Genomic DNA, 18,822 nt, shown 5'->3' with positions numbered 1-18,822 from the left:
TGACATGACTTACGAAGAGCTCCAAATTAGGCCCCTGAGAACAGCCAAGCCATCCATCTTTTTTTTTTTTTTTTTTTTCCCCCCAAATTTGAAACTTCCTGATGGATTTGGAATTCATTTGTAGGCTTCAATCAAAACAATACTCTTTTTAAAGGGGGTTTGTATTCCACCAAGAAAAGAATATGAACGAAAGTAGAATTTGAGGATGAAACATGTAAACTGGATGAGATATCCAACAGTCAGAGTAGAATTGTCTACTATCTCTTGGACTGCCCTGATCAGTCTCTGACGACATCTACTTACGCTTCTTTGTAGTAAACAGTGAAGCTAATGAGATCTCTATAATCTGGAGGGCGATACCGTTCCCATGTTAGTTTAATCCGATTTTTGAGTGTAGTGTTGGAAACAAAACGCAGAATGTGGCTTTCACCTGCAATAGAAAAGGACAGGACATGACAGAGTTAGCATCACATGGCCTATTAGTTTTTGCTATTTCTTCGGTATCAGTTTTAGCTAACTAGCCTTTCCAGTAGTGCCTATGATACCACAGTACACCAACAGCCTTTGTCTCTGTAGAGCTTCATATTTCATCCTACTACATTTGAGTGCTTAAGGGCAAGCAGTGACCTTGGCAATCATTTTAGAATATGCTGGAGCTACTTGTTATTATTTTTTCTGAAGCAGATTTTCTTGTAATGCATCATCAGAAAGCTCTTGAAAACTACTTCAGACTCTCCCTGACTGAGGAATGAAGTCCTGGTCATTCACAGGACTGGTTTAGAAGCACTAAGTTCATCACCGAACTCCAATGTACGTGCAGAGCAGTAACTGGCCTGTGTGCTCTCACTTTCCAGGACAACTTTTGACAACTACAGTTTGTTCTTCTGGGGAATGGACAACATGGAAAGGACAAAGGAGTTTACATTCCTATTCATGAGAGGCTGGACCAAGAACTCCAAAACTCAGTTCATATACAGCACAACCATTTGATGGCAGCAGCTTCCAGCTACTCTTCTGAACAGAGCTGGATGGAAGCTGGCAGTTTTGAAATGAATGGCTTCCCCCTACCAACTCACTGAGCTTTCTGATCCAAAACAAAATAGCATTTTAAAAACTTAATTCTTGGATGAAAAAATTGTGTTCTAAGTGTCTACTGTAACTTAGTTTCTAATGTTCCATAGAAGTCTCTGAAAATAAAGGGGTTTTCACCCTCATGTACACTGGCTCTATTGGTGCTATCTTTTCAAAGGCAGTTTAGCTTTTGTTGATTCTTTTCCCCTTCTCAGAGTCAGAAAGCTTTCTGTAATGGTTTTGAAAAAAACAGGCAGTGGCTGGCACTAGCCTCAGTGGTAGTAAGGACTGGCTGTGTGTCTGTAACTCCTCCAGGACTGCAAGCCTTTGCTCTATTGAATGTGCAAAGAATGGAGTGTGCTTACAACAAGGATCTATGCCATTTGCATTTATGCATTGTGCCTAAAGAGACATTCAGCAGAGTACATGTCCTACTTTTGTAAACACCATCCAGAACAAGGGGACTTGACTTATACACAAGATCCATTTTAATTTACTCAGCTCCAAGAACACCACAAAGACCAAAGAAAAATGCACTGTCAGTTCTAAGAGTTTGAGTATGAGGTCAAAGTTGTAAGCATTCTGTCACCTTAATTCCTAGATGAGAGATTGCTTTTACATGTGCTGGTTACACCTGGAGACCTGACATGCAGACCACCGAAGCCAAAAGAGGACTTTCCAATAACTTTGACCATTGCAGAATCCAAAATTAAATGCAGAGACACTGACATTTAGGAATACATTAGAAGACTAAAAAGTGTTCTCAATTCAAAAGCAAATAATTTGAAAATAAAGCACAGAAAACTGAGTTTACAAGAAGCATTTCTAGCAACAAGGTACAATATTTGGTAGGAGCTGAGAAGAAGCATGAACATAATAAAGTTTGTTTTGGTGTCTCTGGAATTGTTATTCAGCAGCTTCCTTAGTATCAAGAAAGAGCAGATATCTGAGAGAGGAAAACACCTATAATGATGTACACTTGCAAAGGAAACCAAGAAACTGCTCCTCATTGGATACACCAAAACACTGAATTTTATTTCTCATTTCCCAGGTATGTTCCTATTGTCATATGATGCTGCTGTCACAAAAAATGGTATTTGGAAAGCAGTCACCTTCATCAAACTTTTTTTACAGATGAGAAAGTGACTACATAACCACACAATTTTCCATACATGCAAACATACTTTCACAGCTACATTTTAGAAACTGAACAAGTAGAATGACTGAAAGCCTACTTAATTTCTAAACTCTAAATATTGTAATGGTCAGCAACATGGCAGTGTGTTGGGTTGGTTTTTTTTGGGACACCCTCCTATGCAGTTTGCCTTGAAATTTTTTTTGTTTGTTTACTTACAAGAGGCTCTCTCCCCATTGTTCCTTGGATTTATATCTCCTTTGCTCTGTCGTCCCTTGGTTCCTGAAACTTCCTCCATACGGTAAATCTCAGAAACACACAATTTAGGATTAAATGCAAAGTACATTTTCCCCTCCTTGATCGTCAAGTTATGATGGTTCCAGTCCCACAGCTGCTGAAGATTGTGGTTGTCAAGCACATAAAAGGAATAATTCCTAGAAGGAAATTTTTGAAGGAAAAACTTTAGTTTTAATTCATAGCCAATTCCAACCAAGAATACCTTAATATAAGAAAACCTTAAAACACTATGTTTCCTCTTATTACTTTAAATTGGTGTTCAGCAGATTAAAGGATTTTCCTCTCTCCCATGGAGCAAGTTTTCCCTGAATGCTCACTTTGGTCAGAGGGCAGGGAAATGACTGTAACACAGGACTTCAAGGCTGACACCACACCATGTAAAGCCCACTCCAACACGTGTTTTAATAATTGTATAGAAGCTGCTATGAGAAATATAAATTCATGTCCTCTGAACAGCAGGTCTCTACACTGGATTTTCCATTCTGTGGCAAATGGGAAGCAATAACCTTACACACCTCATGGGAGGAAAAGCACGATGCAGTTCTGACAATAAAATACAATCACAAACTTATGTTTACAAAAGCAACTCTAAGAATTTGCATAGTGAGGTTTCCTTGCCTCTCTGTCTTAGTTTACCTCTTGGCCCAATAAAGATATCCTACACCGTGCCAAGTACGGTTGCACCTATACATCAAAACCTGACAGTAAACAGTTGCACTGACTGCACAGCACAGGATCCAGACTTCAAAGTACAGAACTAACAACACAGGCAGCAGTATGTGCTGAGCCTATTCCCTAAGCACAGCAGTGGAATAACATGAACATCCTTTATTTCCACAGAAACTAAATACGAAGTTGTGTGTGGAAATCCTATTATATGTTAAGAAGAAATTCCCAGTACCACTCAATTGTCCTGAATTGGAAAAAAACCCAAACAACCCAGGTGCAGCCGAAGCAAGATTATAGGCTTTACACCAGCAGCAAGACACCACCTGCAAAGACACATTTTGGGATAGCAGGGACAGGAATGCACAATCGGGAAATGAGTTAAAGGTCTGTGTACCTGATGAACCTAAATCAAACCAACCCATCATGGCAGCATTTATTATATTTCTGCAGAAAGTGCCACCAACGTTAACTACATCAGCATGAAATCCATTATTAACACAATGAAGCCTTGCAACCTCTGCAAGCCATTTTGCATTGGTAAGCACACATCAACATAGTTAAACTAGGCTTTCTACAAATCCTTTTAACTACAGTCAGAGTTTCTGCAGGGTAACATGGCAGACAACCATGGGGCTCAGAAGAAGCTGACTTAATACTCATTTATGGCTTTCCTTCAACTATGTCATTTAGAATTTTGCATTAATTCCTCCCTCACCCAACCTGAAGTGAAACCTGTGCATTCTGGTTGCAGTCTGCGCAGGCCACAGTTGCAGTTTCTTGTAACATACCAAAATGCTGAGTGTATTTTCAGAACAATGCAAAAGAGAAGTGGTTTCTCCTATTTCCAGCTGTCCTCTAATTATTCAGGACTTGATTGCTGATGAAGTCAATATACCTGGTACCACTTCAGACAGATGCAAAGAAGAATGTGCTCAGCTGACAATGGAGTATATACACATTTGTGCTTTAAATGCATCTTGTCAGGAGAGAACAAGGATGCTAAACTGCATATGGGATTTGACAGACATTACCAAAAACTGTGTTTATTTGAGACACCTATTACTGTTATAGATGACTAAAATCCCTGCAGCTCCCTGTGCACTGCTGAAAAGATGACACTTCACCATAATTAACCACATGATTAAGTGATGACAACTAAGCTCTTCAGGAAAGACCAAAAAACTGGACTCAGATTGAACACAATAAACAGAGGTGTGCCTCCATGACTACAGAAACCATCTTAAATATTAAATAACAGCCTAGCTTGTCTCCTGCTCACAACCGCGGCAATTATTCTTTAGACACTAGAGATAATTCTTGGATCAAAGCAATGTGGCTAAGCTTTCAAGAGTGTGAATAAATGAGGCAAATCAAGTACACGCTGGTGCTTTACACAACTGCACAGTGACTGGGCGAGAGTTGGGAGTTAGTGTGGCTTGTACGTCAAAGCCAGCTGCACAAGTTTCAGCAGCTATCTGAAGCAAGGCAAACAGGTCCTAAGGGTTAATATATACAATGAAAGTATAAATTAGTGGAAGTTATTCTAGCATCATTCAAAGCACCAGGGAAACCACATTTGGAGGGCTATATATAGTCTCAGTCACAGGAGTGGTGCAGCACTGCATGGCTTGAAAGATGGAGCAGGGGGCAACCAGACTGCACTTAGGGCTTAGGTTTTAAATAAAGTTATAAATAAACATATCAGACTTTGGCTCTAACAGCTGTGGAAAAAATCAGGATGCCAAAGAAGATAGCATGGAAAGAAAAAAAGATTCACTGTAGGAAAACAAAGCACTGCCAGTCAAACCCTGGAGACAGTAACTAATGTAGTGACTGGAGATTATGGCCTGAAGGACAGGCTAAACCTCTGAACAGGAGCAGGAGGCACATCTGGTCCCAGGCTTGCCATAAAAAGCCTCAAGACAACCTGCATAACCCATGTACACCCACAGGAGAGAATTCCTACAACATGATGTGTATCCCCAACTGTAGAGCACCCACAGCAGTATTGACTGCATACATTAAAAACCTGCTTCACACTGTATCTGCACACAATGCTAGATCTGGCACATTCATCCACTGTAAAGCTATTAAGCAGAACATGAGATCCAAACCAAAAGGAGACGTGGGTGACGAAAACATTTCAACAAGCTTTCAATCAACCTTTATCCCTTCCGTAGCATACAGGACACAAAAAGCTCCTGAAAGGGGTAATGACCAGATAAGTGCACTGTTAATAAGAGTGCAATGCATGTTCTGTAAAGGGAAGTGATTTGCACCAAAAAGGGAATGAGAACTGGCATAGGACTGTGAAGGAGAGCACTTGGATGAGCTGGCTACAGAAGATGACCAGACAGCAAAGGTTTATGGCAGGCTGACTACCCTGGGACAAGACGAGCAACCCTGCAGGACATACAGAATAGAAAACTTTCATCTCTCAGTGCTACAATGATGAGAAAGACAGAAAAATCCCACTAGACCAGATAGCTGGGACATCAACCAGAAAGAGACAGGAGAAAAGGAAAACTCTTATTGCTTTAAATACACAGAACATGCCACATGTTGGCTAGAAACTGTCTATTAATATGGTATATGTTCTACACCTGTATCACAGTGTGACCCTGATCCCCGATGAGGACCTGACAACGAAGTCAAACATATATAACACAATACCACAACAGAGAACAATACAGAGGACAATACTGGAACAAAATGCTCCATTTGATAGTCTCTCTTTAAGCAGGTTCATTCTTCAGCATTTCTCTACAAGCCTGAGCTTTATCAAATTTCCAAAACATTGCTAATGTTTTAATAATGCTGGTATATTCTTTTGCTTGTGTTTGTCCACCAACACTTCAAACAGAACCACTGAGGTTATTAACAAAATACTTGTCACTAATAGATACTTGAACACACCTTGCTAACATAAATTGTAAGCAACTTAGAAACAGCTGATTTTGGCCAAGAATTGCATCTCCACAGGCAAATACATGGGTAGGAAACTAGGGGCTTTTATACTAACCCATGGATTTGGAAGTAATGTACCTTACTAATACTAATAAAAGTTCAGTGTTTTCTTGTCTGGTTCAAAAAGGTGAACTGATGAGCTTCTTAAACCCCCACACAAATCCAGCCTCACACCTCAGTGTACAAACTCCCCAACTCACTTTTTGAAAGTTCACTTGCACATGGATGGCTGAGAAACAGTGTTTTTACAGACTCCTCTTAAAACAAAAAACAAGCTGAGGAGCACTCCCCCATGGAAGCCTGCCACTGCAGACATGCTCACCACCCGTGTTTACCACCAGCCCAGAGGGTGTTATTCATTCCTAAAACACTCTCACACACAGGGTGACTGCTTTGTTGAAATGCTGTGGCTAGAACAAGCCCTGCTGCTATCATGCTGACTGCCTGAATTCACCATAATCTGACAATAATGATCCCAAGAAAACAAACAGTAAAGTCTTCAGCGAGGAGCCACACAACAGCTAGAGATCCTGTTCACACCTTCCAACAAGCCTGACAGCTACTGATGTCTCTGCTTCAAAATGATGCAGAAAACAGGGCAGGGATGGGGGGTGTTTTGCTCTTATAGAGATTGCCCCCAGTTTGCTGCAGAAGTTGAAACACAACATCAGCAGCCGGTCAGTGCCACAACAGACACTCTTCCTCAGTCACCATCTCCTTGCTTGCTCCTGAAGGCCACAAATTGCTCATTTTCCAGGTACCTAACCTGGAGGTGCTTTGAGAAGTGCTGCCCACGTGCCATCCATCAACATGGCAGTTGCAGTCGATGACAGCAATGAACACACAGTGCCCCAGCAGAGGAGAGAGAGGGGCCTGGCAGAGTGAACACCAGACTAGGAATCAAAATCCTGCAACAGACACCAAGACCCCTCCAGCACATCTCCATTTCAGTTTCCCTATTTCCAAAGAGAAATTTTTTTATTGCCATGGGAGCACATTCACTACAGACATAGTGTTCAAAAGAGGTAATGAATACTCCAAAACCAAAGTAACCTTTCCATTTTCTGTGATAACCAAGGCAGGCACCAGAAACTGAATAAGGAAGAAAGAAATACTGAAGTACTGTTTTGTTAGTCCAGTTCAATAAAAAAAAAAGGGATGGTGGTGGTGGGGTCAGTTGTGTAATGAACAACTATCATAATGGATCTCAAGTTAACCTCCCTCTCACCCTCCAAGGCAATGCTGGCATAAACAGCTATTGTTCCAGCAGACCAGTACTTCCCAGGTTAAGACCCTGCTCCCTGTTGTTCATAACTCTGCCAAAGTAATTGTTCAAGCTCAGTCCTTCCTTGCCAGGTGCCTACTTCCATCTAAGTATTGTTGGAAAAGTGGTAATGCCTAAATTATGCTAGGCTTTTTCCAAGCAAAGAGCCTGCCCCTGACCCAAAGTATGTAACTGTAGGAATGTCCTAGCATGGGTGAATTTTAGCACAAGTAGGTCTTAACTATAGATCTATTTTACCTCCTCCACTCAGCCCCATTTTCCCTCTCCAAAGCTGCACCTATTTACTTCTCTATTTGGGTATCCAATTTAAAAACCTGCCATTTCCCTTCATATCAGCTCTGCTTGCTGACATACAAGGTACCAAAGACATAATTACTACTTGAAACACAAAGCTAAACTCAAATTTAAAGAGAGCAAGAAAGAGAGGGTGAGAGAAGAAAAGACAAATCGATAATTGGAGTTATCTGTGAGAGCACGCCACATCGTAAGTGGGCTGAATGAGCCTTGTGCTCGGCAAAGTGACAAGCCTCTAGGATTTGCAACTAGAAGCAAGCTTTTCCGTAGAGCCAGTGTTCTTACTGAAAAAGACAGCATGCTTTTCAAGTGCAGGATGAAGAGCTGCCCTTTAACTCACTCTGTCAGATGGTGGAATTTTAAGAATTTAAGGCTGACCAAAGACTAGCCTGAGAGAAAGAGGGAGGTTGTGAAGAATCCCTCACACTATAACTTTATCCTGTCGGAGCAGATAAATTAGACTCAAGCAACCTTTCCCATGACCCTCCCACCACCTTTTCTTATATGATTTCCCAAAATCCTTCATTTAATAGTTCTGTCATTCCTGAGGGAAACTTATTTCTTCCAGAGAACACTGGTTTAAACTTGGGATGGCTACTTGATTGAAGAAGAGAAAGCAAGGCAGTTGGCTGAAAGATCGTCAGCACACCTCAGCACTGCAAGTTTTGCGGAGATGAAAGCTTGTCTCAACTATCTCTTATCATTATAGGAAAAGAAGAGTTACATACAGCAAAAAATATCACACATTGTGTAATTATAGAAGCAATATAACCCACAGCAAACATTACAAGGGATCAACTTTACTTTTCCTGACCAGTCTTTCTCCTGCTCAATAGATACTTCATTTAATGTTAGCATCTCAAGGAGTTGCAAACAATTGCAACTTGCAATCTATTTCATATTAGTTAGGTCACTTCCAGTTGCTCTCCCTAGTTAGTAAACTTCAGGTTTCCCTTCAGCTGACATTCTCCATAAAACTCTGCTAAGAGCCAACAGTAAAGAATTGCAAGGAAATCCAATTGTTTCTGAAGATGCTCTTTTCTCAAACAGAGCAAAAAGAACAAATGAAGACACCTATCAATGTCAAGAATCTCCCTAGAAAAACCTAAAGTGAAAAACAGCAGCACAGTTACCATAAAAATACTTTTAATATACTCAATTTAATATGCTGATTTGGATAGCAATCCAAATGAACGATGACTGCGCAATGATGTTCATTAGGACAAAAACACTGTGTATTAGTGAAAGAGAAGATTCTATAAATGGTACGTGACTGTTTACTAGGGGACTTATTCTCTGCAGCTTTCTATTAAAGTAAAATTGCATCTACAGATATCTGAACACTTACCCGTCCACCTGTTCCTCTCCCAGAATATACCGCAGGTTCTTCAAGAAAGACAGGGAGACTAATGCATGGGAGTGACGAATCTTCACATACCCTGTTACTGTCTCAATCAGGCCCATAAAATTCTCCAGTTCTGAGGCAATGTTATCTACAGTAAGAAAAATGTAATTTTATTATTGCAGAATTCATAGCTTTAACTGCTATTTTGCTTAATGCACTATTAGCTCAGTAAAAGAAAATGTCTGTATTTGTTGCTTTTGAAAATGAGACACACTGGTAGTCCTCCCCCAGTAACAGTTGCCTGTACAGATAGATGGCTGAAGGGCAAAATAAAGCCACAGATCAACCGTGGAAAACCAGTCTTGCTTTTCCATACTGGTATACCTGCTTTTTCCATGGACATTGCACTCTGAAGCCAGCACCAAACGTTGAGCCAGCATTCTGGCAGGGATGAAAAGACCCTTGTGTAAATGTACACATCCGTGAGACCGGAGCAAAGCTCAGGCAGAAAGCTCCATTGGTAAACAGAGAATGAGACTGAAGATGAAGAGGTATGCTATCGGTCTTCTGTGGGGCATAAAGCATTGCTTTCAGTGACCTAAAAAGCTTTGGCTACAAAAATGAGAACTCTTTATGAAACAGCAAAGATAAAACTGTAAGGGTGTCCTCATGCCATGGAGCATGTTCCTTATAGCTCACTAAAGGTGATTTTCTATAATAAATTACTAAAATGACCGCAGAGCAAGCTCTACTCTTCAGTACTGCCCCCTCCCCAGGAACTATACCGTCCCTGCCTACGTCTGCAATACCCCAACCTTCACAAGACTGAAGCTTTGAAGTCCTTACCTTCGGCAACCCCTAGCCCATGCCCATTGCATGGTGTCATTATCCTGCAGAGTTACACTGCAGTTGTGAGGGGAAGGTTTTAAGCACTCAGGATGGGAGAAGCTGCTATGGGGTATGTTTGCTGCCATAAACAAGTCCTAACAGATGGCTGGGAAGCCCAATTACCAAATACCAATGCTTGGTTGCCATACCAAATAAGCTGGGAGGAAGCAGATGCTCTTCAGCACTCTAACATAATACCTAAAAAATAAAAACCCCCACACTTTCCACGGGTAACTGGAACATCTCCCATAAGGGAAAGATTGTACCTGTAGCAGCAGGACCACAAGTGAAATAATCCACATGCTGCTGTTTCTAAACCCTGAAGTTTTCATTCAGCAGGAGGAAGGGAATCAAATATATCTCAATCTTCCAACCTTATGCAGGAAACCAAAAGGGACCTTCCATACAGAGATACATTTCCAATAAAAACTAACAGTGATTTTTACTCTGCTTTTAAGAGTTCATCAACTGTCAACACTTCCCTGGCTGATGAATCACTGCTCTGACAAATTTAATCCAGAGCTTGTTCTAGACATGTGACAAAGGTGGCCAGCTCACTAATGATGACCATCCAGAGGCACAGCGCTAGGCTTTATGTGAGCTCTCAGCACTCTGGATTCCATGTTTTAGCAAGACACCACACCTTGCCTTAAAAAGTGAGGATATGCAGTCTTACAGTGCCATGCCTTACTTGCAGACAAGTTATTTACCTACCCAGATGCAAGGATTTTCGACTTTTCCACCTTCTCAGGCCTTTATTATGCCTTTGGGACTACTGCTCATCTCACTGCCTAATCCTGGCTCCCTGTCCTGCCAAAAAAGCTAACAAAAATACCAGCTTTCAGTGCCTTACAACTCAGTAGCTGAATACCTATTCCATCCGCATGCTGGAGAACAGGGCTACAGTGGGCCAAATCAAACAGGAACACTGCTATAGGACTGGAAAGCAAACAGTTTGCTGAGTTTTTAATGTTCTTATCATTATGCTGACAGACAAAAGGAAAAATATTAAAAGCAGCCTTATCAGAGGTTCATAAAGGGAGGACAATCACTTACTTCCACGACGGATGTTAATCAGCAGATTTCCCTTGAGTATTGTGCATCCCTGCAACATTTGTGCCGACGTGACAGAGTCAATGGTCTTTGTTTTCCCGTCCTCACAAATTTTGGGGCAAGGCCCCTCACAAGGACTGCAGAACATGCTGTCAGGAAAGAAAGGGAGACTGAAAATAAGCAACAATACACACCTCTTAAGTCTATGGACTGCTTTGAGTTAAATTTTGAAAGACATTTCCCTCTAAAGCTTAAACGAATCCTTCAAGTTAGAATGAAAGTTACCATATTATTGCAGAGGGCTGCAGATAAATTAGCACACTTGCCCACTGGACTTAAGAGGCTGCAGCATCTTACCTCCCATTTACAGCAACACAGGAGTGAATGAATGGACCCATACCCACTGTCCGCTTCTGAAAGGCTTTGTGGTCCTTCCAAAGTGAAGGGCACTTCAGGTAAAACCCAGTGCCCTTGTATTTGTGCATTTACTCTAACTTAATTATACCCAGAAAGACCACCCTTCTCATTTATGCAGACAACTTCAGAGAGCTGTGAAGTTTCATGCTAATCCAGGCCCAACCTCCAAAAATAGGCCACTCAGGAACTGGAGATGGGAAAATACTGTTCAAGGTCTTATAAATGTTGTCTGTCTCGATGCCCTTAAACCAACATTTGAAGCTCAGCACTAGGGAATTCCAAGCTCCTGGACATTTTAACTCAGGAAAGACAACCGTGGGAGCGTACAGTCAGGAGTGATATGGAGAAAGCAAGTGGTGAATTAGTCACTATTTTTTATAGCTTAAGAGGTATTAAAGCAGCAAGTTTAAGCAAACAGAAGGATGCATCTTGATGCAAGGCAAAAATAATTTGCAACAGGAATTGGGAGTGACAGGTCAGAAGTCTAAGCAGGTTCAAAATGGATTACACAGATGGAAAGAGAACAGGTCCACCAGTGACTATAAAACACCAAGACAGACATAGCCCCGAACTTGGAGAAATCAGATTGCCAGAAGCTGGGAGGAAACACTGAAGCACAGGCTCACTGCTGCTTCTTATACTCACAAGCATTCACAAGCATTAGTGGCCAAACTCAAGGAGCAAGAACTCAGGTCAAACTAGCCTTTAGCTACAGCAGCTTTTTAAAGGCTCCATGTTATACTGTCTGCATACTCATCTCAAAGTTGAACACTCCATGTATGTATGAAACATGCCCTCTGATCACTCCTCTTGGTAAATGTCTTTCCCGATTCAAGGTCATATTTATTTTTCAATTTGTTCCAGCACTTTCCTTCATATTTCATTATTACTTACTCCACCTTATCGCTTTAGAGGGGAAAAATGAAAAAGAAAAAAGCAAACCCAGCTCCAAAGACAAAGGCTTCTGATGACAACACCAATGAACACAGACTTAATATTTATTCTTTTTAAAAGAAACTGACTCACTTTCTTGAGGCTTAAAGAAACAGGTAAATTGATAACAACAGTTTTTCATCCATAAACAATAAAAGAAACAAGCTTCCTTTTCTCACTAGTAAGCTCCTATTTCAAAATCCTGCACTATAACATGCCACAAACCACTAAAAGCTGCAGACACAAGCAAGAGGCATTCAACTAATGTACAAAGAATGCTGGAAACGCTTTCCATTTGCAACTATTTGTTAACACCACCTCTGGGGAACAAAATATTCACTAGCCTTGAGTTACAGCTCCTTTCAATCTTTGCAGCAGCTTTGCAGCACAACACTGAGATAAGATAGGATGGCCATGCACTTCAGTGTAAGCGGTTCAAACAGCTGGTACTACAAGCTCAAGTAGATAACAAAAGAAACATTTCTCATGTGAATATCTGGATTCAAGCAAAGGCAGTGTTAAGTTGCTTACATCCAAATGTCAACCAGAGACTGCCTCACTATTTGATCAAAGGAATGGATGACACACATGCATGCACAGGCACACAGCTAGTGCAGGAACCATCATAGCCACCTTTCCAAAAAACCCAACATCTTAGAACAGCCTACAAAGACATCATTTCAGCACAGTATTGAAGCACTACGGATTTTAGCATGCTGACTATCCTTTACTCAAATTCCACGACTTCCAAGGGTCAGTATGCAACTAAGACTGCTTGCTTAAACCACTGGCAAAATAAGAAAATCATAAGCATGCATCACTCCAACTGTTAGAATTAAATAAGAGTAGGTGAATGACATTCTTGCAAGAAATTATTCTGTATAATAGTCAGCTGCTGCATTATTTTTGCCATCATCTACATGATTGCTCCCTTCTAAAACACCATTGTTATCTTCTGGAAACAGTGAAAAAAGGAAAATAAAATTAAATACACTAAAGAACACGAGTCTAAAATGCAAGCACACATAAAGCAAGTAATACGGGAAGCAAGATAACTCCTACAGTTTGTTCTGTATGATAATGGTCATCGGCCAACCTCCAACCTTGTGTTCCTGGGCTTTCACTTTCATTTTGCTACTATGTACTTGAAGACCCAGTTCTGCATTGTACTGACCTCCAAGTCCTTCAGAACAATCAGTGGCACCTGACAATGCACAGGACTACACACAACCAGATCTTTCAGTGGTGATTTCATCTAAGCAAGCCTTTATCAGGAAGTCATGCTATTCCCCATCGTATGTTCTCATTTCTACCTACTCCAATTTGCGTCACAAGCTGCCACAAAATATGGGGTGGAAAAACCTGTACATGACAACTCCGATGGACTTTTCAGAAGCTGCATTACCTTTGGCTCCCATTGCGTATGAATCCAGAGGGGCATTCTGCCATGCACTCATCATTGTGAATCACAAACCTCTCATATTCACTTGTTTCAGTGGCAGGGACTTTGGAGCAAAACTCTTTAGTCACACAGCGCCAGCCCTCGAACTTGTAGGTGTTGGGAGGGCAGGTGGGCATGCAGACTCCTTCATAGTAGTAATTGCGGCAGGCCACACAAGCGGTGTTGTTGTCAGGCGCCGTGCAGCTCCCCAAGCATTCGTGATGGCAACACTCATTTTGGTCTGTACAGGCTCGCTTGCCACATGAGCTGGGGCACACTGCAAGACAGAAAGCAAGGTAGCATGAACAAGGGCTATTAAAGTAAATAGCATTAAAGGAAAAACCCTGATCCATATATAATCTATGCTTTCATTCCCTGGGCTCTAGAGTATCTCTGCAAAAGAACAAACTCCTGTAAAACTGACAAATTAATTCTGTTTTTCTCAGTTTTAGTGGCCTGAAAATATCTTTTTCTCAGATCAAATGTATAACATGAACCAATTAAATAATAAGGAAAACCGCTGAAAGCAATATCAACATAAGATAATGGAAACAGGCAAGTACTGGAACCTACTCCATAGCCCTAGTTTTACAGTTAATTTTTTGAGTGCTGACTTATTGTCTTTCTAAGCATTTCTTGTCTTCCCTATTTGTACTTCAAATTGGTCTTTTACTGGCAAGAAGACAAGCTTCCTTTAAACAACTTAATTACACTTGTACAATAAAGCACTGCTATACTGTAGCACACATGGTTAGGTTGACCCCAATGTAGCATCCCAATGTTGCTTATGTATGCAAAATGAGGTTTAATAAAGTACAGATGGTACACATCAAATACTGAGGAATCACAGAGCTACTATTTTCCCCTGAAGAGCATAACAGAATTCTGCCTTATCCCCAAATTCTGGGTTCAGAGAACAAAATATGAAAGGGAGAAAAAATGGGGTGCAAATTTATGGACACATTAGTTTTACGTGAAAGCATTTCAGCTTGGAAGACATGAACAAAGAGCAGAATCGTCAGCAGACAAGCTCACCACTGTTACATCAAAAGAAGTGGCAGCATTATATTTATGTAACAACAACATTTTGATTACAGCGTTGTATGGCCTTTTAGCCACGCGAGTTGTGTGCCAGAGGCTCTGTAAACAAACACAGATAGGAAATCTGGTTTGCATTAAGTAACTGTTTTCCAATTTCTAACTTAGCTAAAACACAGTACCAATAATAACAGCATAAAACAAAAATTTCAGTAGTACAACTACAGTGAGATCCAAGCAAATCACCACAAGACATTTAAAATGAACAATCTGAGCAAAAAGCATATAACCAGCAAAGAAGTTAGTATCCCAGAATGAACACAGAAGCAGCAGAGCCCAGCCTGTAGAGAAAGACAATGTTTATGAAACTGTGACAGTTCCACAGAAGTTCTGCATTGCAATTTATTTATTTTAATTTTTTACAGTTGCAATTGTAGTTTGCAACTACAGTGTTGTTTTAATGCAGGACTAAACAGCCTAAAATCTTGACCCCTCCTCTTCCCATAATGAGGTCTAGGCTTTCCAGTATGTTTTTACAATGCTACTGAGCAGAGCACCACAATCATGACACGGGACCAAAAGCATGACAGTGCTATTAAGCAATAATATAAAAAACCCTGTTCATAGCTCTGCATCAGGATCTAGACATCCTACATCAAGTTTTGATTACAAGAAGCCATTTCCTGCCAGCTTTAAGGTAGTGTCCACCTTGAAAATGATTTGTACAACTGCCATCAGAGAGTTTTGCATTTCTTATCAAAATGGTTCTATATTGATCTTGCTTAATTTTATTCAATTTTTTTTTTTTAAGTCCTAACTGCCAACTTTGTAAGTTTAAGCATCTGGGTATGAAGCTGGGCTTTCCTTATACAATTAAGGCTGAGAAAGATTTTGTGGAGGAAATTCCACCTGCAGGTACTCCCCAAGTAACCTGACAGCCTTAACAGTATCTCCCCTATAATAGCAGGTAGCTATGAAGTATCATCAGCAGACCTGCTTATAACATCTGACAGTGCTATTACTTGTATATACGTAGCCACTTACCACTAACACAAGCCACTTGCATTAAAGATAGCTTGGATACACCGAATTGAATGCAGCACATCTACTGTATGAGAAGGTACTGTTGAAGTTGCCCAAGAGTTCATCTGTCTTCCAATTAGAAAAGAAACATAACTTAACCCTGCAGCCCTTTCCTTGCACATACTGCTATTATAACCCAACAGCAGTGCTGTTATCAACACTGCTCCATACCTGTATACTCAATTTTTTCAGAGTGAAACCAGGCAAAAAAGTAGAAGAGGGGTAGAGGGGGGAGACTAGGAGAACAAGGAGGTAGGAGCATGAGGATGACTGATGCCTGCCCTGGTAGTGCAAATACTACATGCAGGTCAAATTAAGAAACTTTTGCAGAGCCAGTTAGTTGTAAAGACTACTGAGAGCAGGAAATCACTGCTAAATAATGCATTGTGTAAAAATGCTGGATTTTTTTTTTTTTGAAAAGGAAAAAACCCATACACACGAAACCCTTACGCAAAAATAGAAAAGCATGGAGATGTATATTCTTTTTTTGATGGTAACCTGCATCAGTGTAAAAGGAGTAAAGTCTGCCCAGATGCTACCTCAGTAAGGCATCACAAATTGCCTCTCACCTTAATGTATACAGCACGACTTGCATGTGCAACTACTAAGGGATTTAAAAAAAAATAAATAAAATAAAAAAATCAGTGTGTCTTGCTAGCAGATGGACTGCTGTTCTGAGTGGGTGCCAGAAGTAAGATTTCGTGTGGTAGCTACATTTCCAGTTCAAAGCCCTACTAAGAAATAAAACAAAACCACAAAACAAACCACACAGCCCCCATGCCTCTACAAAGTTCATTACTAGTTGTATTAACTACAGGATTTTTTTGTTTTCATCTAGACAATTTGCTAACAAAACCCCCAAAATGCTGCTACATTAAGTATTCAGATAAATATAGTAGAAAAAGACTGAGTTTATTTCATTCTTGGGAAAGAGTTTTGTATTCCCTTAATGTCATTCATGAACAGTCTGCTATATAAATAGGATTCCCTGCATCTCCTGGTGAATCTGCTGACTATTGTCTACAGAAATATAAATTGAAGCACAGACGGATACACAAGTTCACATGAAAAAGGCAATCAGTGAAACAGGTTTTCAAAACTATAGTAATATTTTAATCACAACCATTTTAACAAGAACTCTTGAAAACTTTTTAAAGATAATTTTTTAAAAGCTCAGCAACCTTGCTTTTCTCTCAGTCCTACTTTTTGCTTGTTTTTGCTAACGTTGGCATAGTTTTCAGCCTGGAGACAATACGGGTATCCTGTTTCTTTGAAGAGGCAGAACATGAACTTTTGTGTGTGTGTGTGTGTAGCACGTATTATGAACAACAAAAGACTTATCTGCCTTACATGCCAGTTGCCTCAGATATCCCCGTTATAAAAATCTTACTAAACAACACTGGCTGGTCTTACAATCTAGCCCCATCTATCCTCCCCTCTGTCCTCCAAAATTGTGCTACTTGGGCTGCTAGATTTGTACCAAAACATTTAAAATGCAGGTTCCAAAATAATTCTGTCAAAAACCCACAACCCTGAAATAGGCTCCATAACTTGTTGACTTTAGTCCACAAGAACATTAGAGAGACAAACATAAGCAAATAGTGGGCTGACATTAGGGGACAGAATTTATCGGCCAGGTACAACAGTGCCTTGGACCACGAAGGCCGATGACTGTATACAAAAAACCCAAACCCCCAAACAAATCCTTGCTGACGAGCACAAGGGCAAAAAATGCTTAATTGTCATCACGTGGAGGTACTAAGATAATGGAAAATTTCAGAGACCTTGGAGGGCAGCCATGGAAGAAGGAAGTCAAAGCAAGACCTGAAAAAGGGCAGACCCTTCAACAGCTTCGTGACTTTATTAAAAGAGATGATAGAGGCTTGACTAGATCACAGTGTCTATTTACCTTTAGGGAGTGAAAGTACTGAATAATCATATCTTCAGAGAAGAACATTACAAGAGCACCAGTAGCCACTAATCAAATTTACTGGAGCAAAACGAACAACAGTAGTTTCTTTGACCATCCATGTTTCACCTTCTCTCCGATTTTTTCAAATGGGAAGTTTTCCTTGTCAACAAAATTCAGGAGATTTTCCAAATACTATTAAGATACTATGATCACTCGCAAAAAAGGCAAAATATTTCATTCCAAGATGCCCACTTACTGAGCAAATCAGATTCAGACCTGACATACAGAAAGGAGATAGTTTAAAACTAAATGCAAAGATCTTACAAACAAGAGGAGCTCCAGAAGAATCTGACTCAGAGACTCGTTATTCTCAAATTTAAATCCCCAAGATGCTAAAGCAAAATTGCAAACACAAAGAAAGGTTGGGAAATCCTCAAACACAACTCTCCAAAAAAAGCAAGAAACAAATCACCTCTCTGTATTTATGGCAGCAGTTCCTTTTTGGACAGCCTCATGCTAAGGAGATGGTAGTTTGTCTGACATCTAATACCTCCCAGCTATTTGAAGTGCACACAGAGCTAAAGCTCACTGCAAACACTCTGCGTTGACATCATGGCTATTGTACAGTTTGGACAGACAAAGTGTTCTTATCTCCAAGACACCATGACTTACTTCAGCAATGCTGAAACAGAAAAATCAGGTGAATAAACAATCAGTCACAGCGAGTGAAAATGCAGCCAGAAGAGGAAGACTTCTGGCAAGCTGAGGCACCGGCCTCTGCCAAGGATGGCACCGTGCCAGTCACATGCGGGTGAGCAAAAGGTTGCCAAGTGTGGGATAAATATTTTTTTAAAGATTCTTTCTCTCCTTGTAAAATGATATTCGATCCTTCCTTTTTTATACTGTTTCTGCTTTTTCAGAGCATCCTTCACAAAAAAATAATGTTTCAGAAAGAAAAGGGGGGAAAACAGACTAGTTTTGAGCAGAAACCAGA

The 18,822-nt window shown here is 40.5% G+C and overlaps 1 protein-coding gene across 3 annotated transcripts in view; it reads right to left on the bottom strand.

The window, feature by feature from the left end:
* IGF1R (insulin like growth factor 1 receptor) overlaps positions 1-18,822 on the bottom strand; it is a 189,438-nt gene that overhangs the window by 31,299 nt on the left and 139,317 nt on the right. For all 3 annotated transcript variants that reach the window (XM_075045020.1, XM_075045021.1, XM_075045022.1), the window contains exons 3-7: positions 13,760-14,072; positions 11,008-11,153; positions 9,067-9,211; positions 2,426-2,640; positions 304-430 (exon numbers count right to left, since the gene is read on the bottom strand). In XM_075045020.1, coding sequence (XP_074901121.1) covers positions 304-430; positions 2,426-2,640; positions 9,067-9,211; positions 11,008-11,153; positions 13,760-14,072 — 946 coding nt within the window. The remainder of the gene's footprint in view (positions 1-303; positions 431-2,425; positions 2,641-9,066; positions 9,212-11,007; positions 11,154-13,759; positions 14,073-18,822) is intronic.

The sequence above is a fragment of the Buteo buteo genome, chromosome 13 (assembly GCF_964188355.1).
Source record: "Buteo buteo chromosome 13, bButBut1.hap1.1, whole genome shotgun sequence".
Taxonomy (NCBI): domain Eukaryota; kingdom Metazoa; phylum Chordata; class Aves; order Accipitriformes; family Accipitridae; genus Buteo; species Buteo buteo.
This window is presented reverse-complemented; position numbering and strand designations above follow the sequence as displayed.